Consider the following 13,252-nt stretch of genomic DNA (forward strand, 5'->3'; position numbering starts at 1 on the left):
CGTGACATTCTAAAAATAGTAACGTAGTAACGGGAATATGGATTGATGCCACGCGAAGGAAGGGAGGTAAACGCTGAAAACACTGGAGAAGATAAGGAAGAGTTACTGAAAATGGATCCAGAGGAAAGCCTAAAAATCGGTTCAGCGCTGCGCGCTGAGAGCACGTGTTGAAATATCTCATCGATGAGGTTGTGTCCGGGATGTAGCTGAATACGGCCTCCAAATTTGAAAAAGATCGATCGAGAACTTTGGCTTGGCATCGCGGACACACACACACACACACACACACACACACACACACACACACACACACACACACACACACACACACACACACACACAGACAGACACAAGTCGTATATATATATATAGATGCAAAGGCCGTATTGGATCTGTGCGGTTAACTCTAGTGAACGACGAAGAAGAAGAAGAAGATCTGTGCGGTTAACGAGGTAGGAAGGTATCTTTAGCCGTTTGGTGTGTACAGACGGCGAAACGCCGAAACCTGTTTTATTAAATGACCAGCCTTAATTTCGGCAAAACTGTCGAACTTCTTCACGATGTTGGAAAGTTGACATTAAGGAATGCCAACATCTTCCGAACATTGGTGAAACTTTTATGGCTATTTCCGGCAAATGTACCAAGTAAAATACATCCTGGCTAAAACCCTATATACGCCCACCATTCCAGGTGCATATACAAGCGAAGAAACAGAATTTAAGATAAATAACGAAAAAGAAAAAAAGAAAAGAAAAAAAGAGAACACATCAAGAACAAAAAGGCTGGTAGTTTTGTAGGAGGAGCAGTGGCACCAGGTGGCTATAGGAGGCGGAGGTGATGGGACTGTATGCCAAATACATGTACCACGAGACAAAGACTACACTTCAAAAGGTTCAGGGCATCTTCATTGCGTTTACATTGACTCTCACAATTACTTTGTGAAGCCTGATCGCAGCTGTAATGGGATTTGAAGACAATACATCAGAGGTAGGAGCGTCGTTTCATCAGTGCTGTAGTAAACGCCAGAGACTGCCAGATGCCCTTCCTCTCCGTGCACTTGTAATCTTTAAGGTGTTTTTTTTTTGTAATGCCTGTCAGCGCTCCCCACCTATATTTCTAGGCTATTTTGAGATGAGCTGAAAATGTTTGATACTTTCAAATTGTCTAGTTTTTATCCATCTGTGTTTCTGGTTTGTCTCACAAAGTTCATACATTCCTGTGTCCTTCGGTGCTGTATGGCTGCTAGCCGCTGACTTGATTGTTTCCAGATCACATCGGGCTTTTGTATTTCACGAAGATGTTTAATTGGAATACGAACCAAACTATGATGATCGAAAAGAATCTACCCTTTTGTAAGTTGAAAGTCAGGTCACAAAGTAGACATTCGTCAAGTATAACGTGCTGAATTTGCATCACTACAGAGCACTTGTATTACATGCAGTCTCCTGATAATTGAATTTTTTTTTCTGTCACTGTAATATGGAGTGTTCCACTTTGAACACCCTTTTTGTAACCAGTTAAGAGCACATTGTGATATATAGTACTTAGTTCTACTAGCAAGAATAGCACACATGTTAAACACTAGTGTTCAACCAAACACCAGTGTTTACCATTTTACATTGTTGTTGTTGCTGTTGTTGTTGTTAATTACTGTTCAGTGATGATCTCCGACCGCATGCATATTATCTGTTGTTAATACTTTTGCTCGGTATCACTCGCTCTTGCAAACTACACAGTTAAAACGGATCGATTGCTTATATTTTCGAAACAGTCATTTTTTTTCCTTTGGCGGAAATAAACGAAGCAAATTAAACAAATAGAGAAACAAATAGAACCGCAAAATTAGTTTGATTCGTATGTATGAAAAGTGAGGAGTACCGAAAAATGAACGGAAAGAGTATATCCGAACTGTGTGTGAGACGTTTCTTTTTTTAGCGTGACACTTAACTTTGCTACCAAGATCCTCAATGAAGTGTTTTGAATTGTACATGTACTAGTCACCGTCAAGTGCTCGTGCGCTCTGACAGTTAACGCATTCACGCCAGTTTTTCTCCTGTCTCTAAGTATTGCCAAGTGTAGAGTGCTCTGCGTTCCATACACAACTCACCTAATGATTGTTTGGGATGTTTTTTACGGGAGGTGCCAGTTGCCAGAAACTAGCGCTGTGCTTTCGTAATGAATGTGTTTTCCTTCATTTCATGATTTGAAGAGTTTTCGTTGGCAGGGACGATGTATATGCTACACAAAGAATAAAGATGGCCGGATTTTTTTTTTTAGGAACACAAGAAAATCGCACCATGCAGTTTATAAACTCGAAGGTTTTTTGAGCATGGAAGTCTTTCACCATGACTGGTTTGCTTATGAGGCTGCGGCTCTGTCATGGCATATGCAGCCGCTGTTGTTATGAAACAAGGTAGATGATTCCCAACATTAAAAGTCCTGGTGGTAAGAAGTGCAGAAGGCAAGGTATGATAACATATCATATATATATACGTTACTCTTGTTTTTAAGAGTCATTGCGCTCAATTCATATTATATATATATACCCTTTAGTGTTTTAAATCTGTCTTCTTTAACCTTTTGCAGTGGTCGCTATTTAGCTTTCTCGTCTTCTAAGCCCCCCCTCTATCTGGCTCAGCATACACATATATAATACAAACACATACGCGCAGCTAGCCCCAGCTTCGAACATTCTCTTCTAAAACATATTTTTGTCGACTGATCCACAAAAAATACTCCTCAAAGTATGTGCGACCCGGTAGGACGAACTATGTGTAGGAACATAACTTGTATGTTCTTCAACTTATTGTACCGTGCCTTGTCAAAATAACCTCGGCCATAATTAGAATTTTCACTTCCGTCCCTCTTGTTTGCTGTTCTGGCCAAAGGCTGATTTTGGCACCGACTTTTCGGGCTTCCACCCGAGGAGTTAATTGCAACGGATGTAGGAATTCGCTTCAAAATTCAGAAAACTGGAAGCAATAGAAATGGTAGCGCCCAAAGTGGAAGGCAAAGAACAATAATGGGGAAAACATGATGCACGTAAGAATTATTCATTTGCGTTCGACATGGGTGTTCCTATATTTGTGCGGTTTCCAGTGATACGGTTAGAACTTCGGTTTTGTTCCGCTGTTGCTGTCGACAACCATGGAGTGCTTTGATTGCTGTGCAAAATAATGTTCAAGTTTCAGATATTAATGATCAGTTTCAGCAATCAATAAGAGATTTGATAGTTGTTGTTGACGACAGCAAGAACAAGGGTTGACCATAACGGGTCAATACGCCGCCATGTGGTGAAACGGGGGTGGGACATGGATACAGTCAAACAGTTGACCCGTGTCCGTCCCGGGCCGGATTTCAATCCGGCCGCGACCTTAAGTCACGCAAAACTGTTTCAAACCATATTCAGAGAGAGAGAGAGAGAGAGAGAGAGAGAGAGAGAGAGAGAGAGAGAGAGAGAGAGAGAGAGAGAGAGAGAGAGAGGTCACCGACAGAGAGGGGCAGCTAAGAGAACAGAGACAGACAGACAAGGAATAAGATGAAATTGTTTTTATATCGATTTCGGAAATTTAATGTTAATCGTAATTTTTAATTTTTTTAATTTTAAGAGCTTGTTTTTAATCCGAATATAACATATTTATAATTATGTTTTTGGCCCTGAATCTCTACTATATTCTAAAACGTTCCTAAGGAAGGGAGATAACTCAAATCAAAGTTATTTTTCAGCAAACTGAATATGTTAATTGATGGTAATACTTTTACACTGTCTGATTCTTATAGAATTTTTAGAGTCGAAGTGAGAAACAAAATGCTAGTAATAACATAAGACCAAAACATTATTTGGCAAACGAGTCCGTACCACGGAACCACACACACCAATAAAACAAACTCCACTGTTACCGCCCAGAGATCTGTAGCACAGTATCTCTGTACCGCCCAACGAAGCATCCAAATATCGGAGCACGTAAATGAAATTGAACAAAAGCATGGCGGCTGCCAAACCAAAACACTGATCTAAAACTATAGATCAGTGAACCAAAAAGGGGAAAGGGAAGCAACCTGCGGGAATTCCCGCACACGTCAGTGGGTTTCGTCCCCTGGTTTCGTCCCCTGGCTCGGTTTGTCCGTTAAAAGCTAATATCTTCCGTTTGACTACCGTTAGGAATGTAATTTTTGGCATACAAAAAACAAAGCCTATTCCTAACAATTTCACAAAATTTGAGCTTAATTGACCCAGAGATACAAGTCTTACCCGACAAACACCGACCGACTGACCGCCCGCCCGCCCGCCTCAAACAAACAAACAAACAAACAGACAGAGCAAATCCAGTAAGCCCCCCCATTATTCTAATGGCGGCTTAACAAGTGCAACCACCATAGCGCCGAGTTCAAGCATTTAGGCAAAAGCTTTTGTTCTAAATATGATGAAAAGATCACAGCAAAAGCTTCACTCTTTTGTGCACACATTTTCACGGAGGCTGTTTGTAGCCACGCTAGGGTCACACCAACGCCTACAATTGTCTACCGTTTTGGGTACTGACATCAAATGCCTTACCCTTTTACCCTTCTCGCCCACCCCCCCCCCCCCCCCCCCCCCGCCCTCATCCGCGCAAAACTGAATACTTACTTGAATCTTTCAGGTTACCCCGATTCCACTCCAGCCACATCCACCATTCAAAAACTTACCTTTCATTTTTTTTTTTAAATAACAATATTTTAATTGAAAAAAGAAAAACACGCAAGAGGCCGAAGAGCAGTGGCTTATAACCACTGTTGCTTGTGTGCCCCAGGGAAGCAGTGATACAACGAATAATGTAACAAAAACGAATAATGTAACGATTGTTACATTATTCGGGGGTAGCCCTTTTTTCAACTTAGAAAAAGTTAAAAACTAGACACATTTTTAGTTACGAATAAAGGTTTAGGAACATATCTTCAAAGAAAAGAACACGTTCCAGAACGAAACAGATTGGACATGGACATGGACCTGATGTCGGAAAAAAACCCACCCCAAAACAAGCAAACAAAACCGCGACGACACTTATCTTAATCCTTGTTCAAAAGTGTTTTTTTCCACGTGTATTTTAACAGGTTTGAAGCCCCACACACATATCGATATATGGGAAAGCCGAGGCTAATAATGGCGGCCACCATGTGCTATGTCCCAAACCCTACTTCAAGTCGGGAATAACACATTAAAAGTCTTTGTCTACATTTTTATACCGAAATCGCCATTTGACCATTACACTGCAGAGTCTATTATCTACAGTTATCAACAACAACCCCCCCTTTCGATCAGGAAAGACGAAGCCAGTGTAGCTGTTTGAAAAGTCATTGTAGTATTCCAGCGTAGTATTCATAGTAGGATATATCCTAATGCCAAGCGCAACACTCCTCTCTCAAATCCCGTGCATTTCGTGCGTTTTAAAAAAAGCGTGGACAGCGCTCCAGTGTCAAACTGTTGCTGCACGTGTTTGGGCGTGGCTATAAGCATAGTGACATGAATTTGATTGGTCAGTATTTTTAGGCAAAGCACATGTTCTCAGCAAACACAAAACAAAATATTGGAAGCGTGAGTCACGCTACCCAAAAATAAAATCTTTTTTTACATATATTTTTTTTCTATAATTTTTTTCCCCATAGTTCATTCGTCATCTGACATAATTTTTTTAGCGAAATCTAACCATAAGATTATTGAAAAAAAGCAAAAATGTAGACGACCACCTTTAACATACACATATTAATTCGCACGCACATACTTATCCCAACGACATAAAATTACAAACATAAACATTCATTATCACATACACATTCATGCACATGCCTGCGGGCATATAATGCAATGCATTTCTAAAAATATGATGACATTTGTTTTTCCTCGGATAAGAAAATATTTCTTATATCCGGAGTCTCCCGATAAGAAAAACCTCGAATGTAAGAAAGCAATAATAATTTCTCCTGGACACTCTTATAAGCCCTTTGTTCTTGACCTCAGTGGGTGAAGGGTCATTCGCATCATCACGCACGAATTTGTGTGCATCAGAATAATTATCAGTCTAGTGTTTCCTAGTGAATTATATTTATAGAGAAAATCTCGATAGCAATTTCAAGGAAAAGCTACATCCGCCCCGAATAATGTAACAATTGTTACATTATTCGGGGGTGGCCCCCGAATAATGTAACAATTTTGCATTATTCGGGGGTGGCCCCCGAATAATGTAACAATTTTGCATTATTCGGGGGCGGCCCCCGAATAATGTAACAATTGTTACATTATTCGTTTTTGTTACATTATTCGTTGTATCAAGCAGTGCTCTGAGAACGATATGAAAACTTGCGGCCGAACCTTTCCACCAGAACCGGCAGCGGTCTGTTTGTTGTGGTTACTGAGCAACCATGGAGAAAATGATTAATTCTAGCCCTTGGGTGCCCCTCCAGGTAACTATCTTCCACAGATACTTAAAGGCTCAGGATGAGGCTGTCAGTGCTTTGTGGATTCGGTTCTGAGTGGCTGGTTCACATTGTATTTCCTGCTGTTACGGATCATTAATTACTGAACATATCTGCAACGACTTCTGGATCTTGTTCTTGTTCTTCTTGTTCTCGTTCTTTTTCTTCTTGGTCTTGTTGTTCTTCTTTTTTGTTGTTGTAGTTCTTTTCCTTTTTGAAGTTGTCCTGTCTTGTTAGTGAACGGAGGCAATTAAGGGGCATGTACGCTACATGGAAAACGCGCAGTCTCACCAACCCCCCCCCCCCCCCCCCCCACCCTCCATCTCTCATACCATTCGACCCGAAAGTTTGTAGAAATTAACGAAGGGCATTGTGTGTAAGCTTACAAAATACATTCTGCAAATACTGATACTGTATTTAAAGGAATACTTTTGATCTGACAGTTTGAGGAGAGTTTCTAGTGAATTCAAAGAATCTGAAGACTCTGGGAAATACACTATAACTTAGTTTAGACGCACGATTTGATCGAAAACCCACCACAATTATGTTAATTGATTAAATCAATGTGACTGAATGCGCTCCAGGGCGTTGCTTATCTTAGGTGTAGTCCAATCTGTGAGCCTTTTGTCCTAGGTATTGTCCCTTTAAGACAACAAAGAGCAGACATAAAATGGGCGCCTCATTTACTTTCCCGCTAGTTGCTCAATTAGCTGCATGCGAGTTTGGGAAAAAAAAGGCCCAGTGTCTCACGTGCGTTGTGGGGCTATATATTGTGCAAACCGTCCTGTTAGAATAGTTTATCACCTTATGTTTTAATATTGTGCAAAACTTCCTGTTAGAATAGTTTATCGCCTTATTTTTCAATATTGTGCAAAATGTCCTGTTAGAATAGTTTATCACCTTATGTTTCAACTATCTATTGTAAGAGTTCTCTGACCATTGTAATAATAATAACACTTTTTTTTATAGAGCGCTTTAGCCGTCTCAGGACGCTTCACACATATATCACAAAACAACATCGGACATTCACATTCATCATTTTGCACATACAATTGGTCCAGGCAACACAAAAGGAAGAAGAAAAGCACTAAATCATGGACAATACGCCTCAATACACAGCACCCCTATACAAAAACACATTCAGCTTTATCTTCAACGTATACTGTTTGTATAGTTTGGTCAAACTGACTTATAGAGATTCATCAATACTTGGTCAAGATTTTTTTTTTGGGGGGGGGGGGGGAGGGAGGGACGGGTTCCATGCATGCACTTCTATGCCCCCTTTATAAAGATGCCCTCCTTTACGTGTGCACGATCATGTTTACCGCCACAATCAGTCCAGTCTTTTACACGAATAAGAGCATCCGTTTATTTGGACACATACTAAAATCAACAGCCGGGTTCCTCTCTGTGCAGATTGAAATTGTTTTGCAGAATTAACTCAAAGCAGGTCGACAAAAGATGTCGCTTACAAGATTAGTTTAGCTAAATGTCCCACTCTGCACAGAAAGCAGTCAGATGGTTGATTTATTGGCAAGTGTCCAAGTGGAGAACTGCTCTTAGCACATGCAAAAGCCTGGCATGGGCAGATTTGTGGTTGTGTACATTATCGCTAACACGAAAAGCGAGGGACCTATAAAGGTGCACTGGCGTTAAATGCGCAGGGTTATTTCAACTCAGAAGCCGTTGCATCGGTTTCTTAGCACATGCAAAAGCCTGGCATGGGCAGATTTGTGGTTGTGTACATTATCGCTAACACGAAAAGCAAGGAGCCTATAAAGGTGCACTGGCGTTAAATGCGCAGTGTTATTTCAACTCAGAAGCCGTAGCATCAGTTTTTGGGCGAGTATAAGCAATGTAAATCAAATGTAAGAACCGAAGCTTCGAAGGGAAACTGATCATGGTTTATTGAGAAATGGGTACTTCCTGCACCGACAAAAAAAGAACAAGTCGCGTAAGGCGAAAATACAACATTTAGTCAAGTAGCTGTCGAACTCACAGAATGAAACTGAACGCAACGCAACGCAGCAAGACCGTATACTCGTAGCATCGTCACTCCACCGCCCGTGGCAAAGGCAGTGCCCGTGGAATTGACAAGAAGAGCGGGGTATTCGTTGCGCTGAGAAGGATAGCACGCTTTTCTGTACCTCTCTTCGTTTTAACTTTCTGAGCGTGTTTTTAATCCAAACATATCATATCTATATGTTTTTGGAATCAGGAACCGACAAGGAATAAGATGAAAGTGTTTTTAAATTGATTTCGAAAAAAAATTTTGATAATAATTTTTATATATTTAATTTTCAGAGCTTGTTTTTAATCCGAATATAACATATTTATATGTTTTTGGAATCAGCAAATGATGGAGAATAAGATAAACGTAAATTTGGATCGTTTTATAAATTTTTTTTTTTTTTACAATTTTCCGATTTTTAATGACCAAAGTCATTAATTAATTTTTAAGCCACCAAGCTGAAATGCAATACCGAAGTCCGGGCTTCGTCGAAGATTACTTGACCAAAATTTCAACCAATTTGGTTGAAAAATGAGGGCGTGACAGTGCCGCTTCAACTTTCACGAAAAGCCGGATATGACGTCATCAAAGACATTTATCAAAAAAATGAAAAAAACGTTCGGGGATTTCATACCCAGGAACTCTCATGTCAAATTTCATAAAGATCGGTCCAGTAGTTTAGTCTGAATCGCTCTACACACACACACACAGACAGACACACACACGCACATACACCACGACCCTCGTTTCGATTCCCCCTCGATGTTAAAACATTTAGTCAAAACTTGACTAAATGTAAAAAGAAAGCTACCTTATCGCACATATCCGCATCTGCCTGTAGACCCGTCTACCTCTATTCCTTCCAACCTCCATCCCGCTTCAGTAAGTAACATTACTCCCCTCTGCACGTGTGGTTTACGCTAGAAATGGGAAGTAAACTTAACCACTGTTTGCACATACTTCAGGCTACAATGCATATCCGACACAGCAGTTGCTGAAGTGGTAACACATCTTCGTGGTCGTAGTTTGTCTCTTGTGTGTGCCAAAAAACTCAATTCTCCGGAGTAGGATACTTCGACCAACCGGCACTTGGTTTCGTTTGGATTGCAGGTCACCCTAACACTCTTTATGAGTTTTTCTACTGATGTAACACGTTATCACTGCTGCCTGTGTTTACTTTACGGCGAATCAGGCGTAGAAGGAAGTGAGGAAACTGATGAATTTTTACCTGCTGTCTGGTTTTGCTTTCAACTGACTCGAGGAATGTAGCTACGTGAACTTCCACTCATCAAAAGGAACACCGCTCGGCCGGTGGAATCAAAGAGCTGGTGGAATGGACGTATGCGCGTCTAGGATTAAGTTTCAGTGAAGGTTTGAGCGGTGGGAAGGCAGAGTTTGAGCTGATTGTGGAGGTGATTATTGGAGACATGTGTCAGTGATAATGGAACTGCCTTGGAAAGATATGGCAGGCAGGAAAGACAGCATTCTGTGCACTGAAAAGACTGCATGAGTTAAATGCGCTGCGTCTCTGTTCTTTCGGATGTAAGGCAAACTTGGATCATAGACTAACCGTCCCAATGTTTTCATTGAGTCAGAAGAGATAGCTAAGACTGTGGGCGGAACGTGAAAAATAATAACGTGGTAAAACCTTTAGTACAAAAATAACCCAGCCGCCCGTCTGCACAGTCTGAGACAGCTGGATATATGTTTGCATGTTGTGCTGTCGTGAAACATGTTTTAGTTGGCGTGAGACTCCATTTATCAACAAATTGCAGTGTTTCACCATCTGTTGTGTAGTAAATTTCTGATATCTCTTGAGACCTTCATTCTGATTAACTGATTTTGTGATACTGTCGAGATTTTAGGTTTCAAAAAGCTTGATTTTTTGCTTACCATGTGATCTGTCTCCCTGTCCGTACGTCCAAGTGTTCCGATTTGTCAGTCTGTCCTTACGTCCGCAATTCTTCGTCTTCCTTTTGGATATGAATCCGTTAACTTTCTGTTTCTGCTTTTCCTTTTCATCATATTTGTTTATCTGTGCGGTCCATGCTTTGGAGGTTGTGCTCTAAACAAGCAACGAGAAAGAGAGAAAGACAACAAAAAAGAACAGAGGACACGACAAAACATGAAAGTTCGGAAAGAGAAATCAATCAATATCAATCAATCAATATGAGGCTTATATCGCGCGTATTCCGTGGGTACAGTTCTAAGCGCAGAAAGAGACGGGCAGATAAATCTCAAAGTATCAATAGACCAGACACACATAAAACACCAGACCAGCACCAGCAGTGTTTGTAACCCTTGTTTATTCTGTCACGCCTGATTTGAGTCCAGCAAGTGCCCACCTGTGTAAATTGGCCGTGAAAAGGCTGTGACACGGATTTTGTTCTTTATCTAGCGTGAGTACCAAACGGGTTGTCTTTTTCTTTTTTGTCTCGCAGAGGTCCGGCAACCCCGCTTTTGTTCATGGCTCGTCTGCTCGATCGGCCGCCAGCGCTGACATGAAAACTTTCCTCATTGCTCCAGGTAAGAGTTACACAACTTACAGTTTTACAGTCGTTGTATTTGTGTTTTGTTTGTTTGTTTGAAAGCGTGTGTGTGTGTGTGTGTGTGTGTGTGTGTGTGTGTGTGTGTGTGTGTGTGTGTGTGTGTGTGTGTGTGTAAAACATGTGTTTGCATTTTGAAATATTACGCTAGCCGTACTGAATTAGCCCAACATGGAAACAAAACTGCGAATGTATCATTAAAGCCGGGTAACAAAGGAAATCGGCCCACATGTAACAGATACATACATGTATGCATTTCACGATGTTGGGTCACCTTCACGCTAAGAGATGGAAGATCGTGCCCACCACAAGTGCACGGTGAACAATGACTGCCACGGATCGCTGATCACACTCCAGCAAAATAATATTATTAGGTGTTTATGACAAATACAGGATATAAATAGAGCCAAAATTCGCACTTTAAAAAGTGTGTCGTGTCTGTTTGTTGTTGTTGTTGGGTGTGTTTTACAATAACGTGGCTCACGAGTTCATTGAAAGTAAAGCGAGAATATTTGAAAGTGTGATGAGACCTGGAAACCCCACTTTCTTCACTTGCACAGGGGTAATGACTTTCTCATACAGACTTTAGAAATAACGCCCGTCAAGGTCGGTGGGCACAATTGAAAGTGGGTTAGACCTGAACTACAGATGGTACACATTTATCTTTTATTGGACTGGGGTGACCTTCAGACTGACTCCCACACCGACAAATAATGTAACAGTTATGTCTGTCACCTTGTCTGTCATAAGTGGAGCAATGAAAGACAATAATTATATTACATTTTCCTTTTTGCTCTGAACTTTGACAGGTTGCTAATATATCATAGTACTGGGTGGCCGAGTGGTAACGCACTTGCGCTCGGAAGCGAGAGGTTGGAGTTCGACCGTGGGTCAGGGCGTTAGCAATTTTCTCCCCCCTTTCCTAACCTAGGTGGTGGGTTCAAGTGCTAGTCTTTCGGATGAGACGAAAAACCGAGGTCCCTTCGTGTACACTACATTGGGGTGTGCACGTTAAAGATCCCACGATTGACAAAAGGGTCTTTCCTGGCAAAATTGGTTAGGCATAGATAAAAAATATCCACCAAAATACCCGTGTGACTTGGAATAATAGGCCGTGAAAAGTAGGATATGCGCCGAAATGGCTGCGATCTGCTGGTCGATGTGAATGCGTGATGTATAGTGTTAAAAAAATTCCATCTCACACGGCATAAATAGATCCCTGCGCCTTGAGTCTGAGTCTGGAGATACGCACGCGATATAAGACTTCATATAACATAACATAACAATGATAAGTTTGGCGTCGGCATGTGGGTAACTGCATTAACAAACTTCAAATCACGGGTGGGAGTGCTTGTGAGAGTGTGTGTGTGTGTGTGTGTGTGTGTGTGTTTTGCTGGAGCCAGCATTCGAGCTGACACAGAAATGCCGGTTTTGAAAACGGCCGACATGAACACTGCCTTATAATAATAGCTAACTTTCCACTGGAGTCTCTGACTACACGTCAAATAAACCGGTCTCAGTGAGACCACCCCGCCCCCCCCCCCCCTCCTCCCCCCTTCTACTCGCCCCGGTATCTCGAATAACACAAGTTGTGGGTGGGAGTACAGGTTATTAAGTTCCTCGTGGTTAATTAGTGATTATGTCATAAGGTAATGAGATGCGGGACAGCAAGTGTATCCAATTTGCCCAGTTCTTCAGCTGCGCAAGAAGTGGGAATGGTAGAATGGGAGGTGGTGCGTAGTGTCAAAAGTTCGTACATAGTAGAAGAAAGGGTGCCATAGCGCCCCTTCGCCCTTCTTATCGTCAGAGAATGTTGCATTCTTCCCGATCAACGCCCACAAAGAATTGAAAGAAGTGTTGAATCGCTGTGTATGTTCATCTCATTTGATTTCATTTACGTGTGTGTGCAGATAAGTGAGTTTTTGTATTATCGGTAATTGCACGTAGAAGATTGTGTGTGTGTGTGTGTGTGTGTGTGTGTGTGTGTGTGTGTGTCACATTTTCTGATACCAAACTTTCAAGTGTCTTTTGCATTTCAGATGCAAATAATGCAGGTGTGCTGTTTTTTTTAATTGGCACTGATTACAGTGATAAGTGACAGCAAGAATGTTTATTTTGAAATGTCAAAATGAACAATATTTGACCGAATTCTTAGTTCGTCTTATTCTTTTATACTGCTGTGTGTATCTTGTGTGTGTCTATGTGTGTTCGAGTTTGTGAGTGTGGTATGCGTGTGTTTCTAAGA

At 41.3% G+C, this 13,252-nt stretch overlaps 1 protein-coding gene across 3 annotated transcripts in view; it reads left to right on the forward strand.

Annotated features, from left to right (window-relative positions):
* Positions 1-13,252, forward strand: part of LOC138962353 (uncharacterized) — a 196,312-nt gene that overhangs the window by 104,798 nt on the left and 78,262 nt on the right. For all 3 annotated transcript variants that reach the window (XM_070334138.1, XM_070334139.1, XM_070334140.1), the window contains exon 26: positions 10,903-10,987. In XM_070334138.1, coding sequence (XP_070190239.1) covers positions 10,903-10,987 — 85 coding nt within the window. The remainder of the gene's footprint in view (positions 1-10,902; positions 10,988-13,252) is intronic.

The sequence above is a fragment of the Littorina saxatilis genome, linkage group LG3 (assembly GCF_037325665.1).
Source record: "Littorina saxatilis isolate snail1 linkage group LG3, US_GU_Lsax_2.0, whole genome shotgun sequence".
Classification (NCBI taxonomy): Eukaryota; Metazoa; Mollusca; class Gastropoda; order Littorinimorpha; family Littorinidae; genus Littorina; species Littorina saxatilis.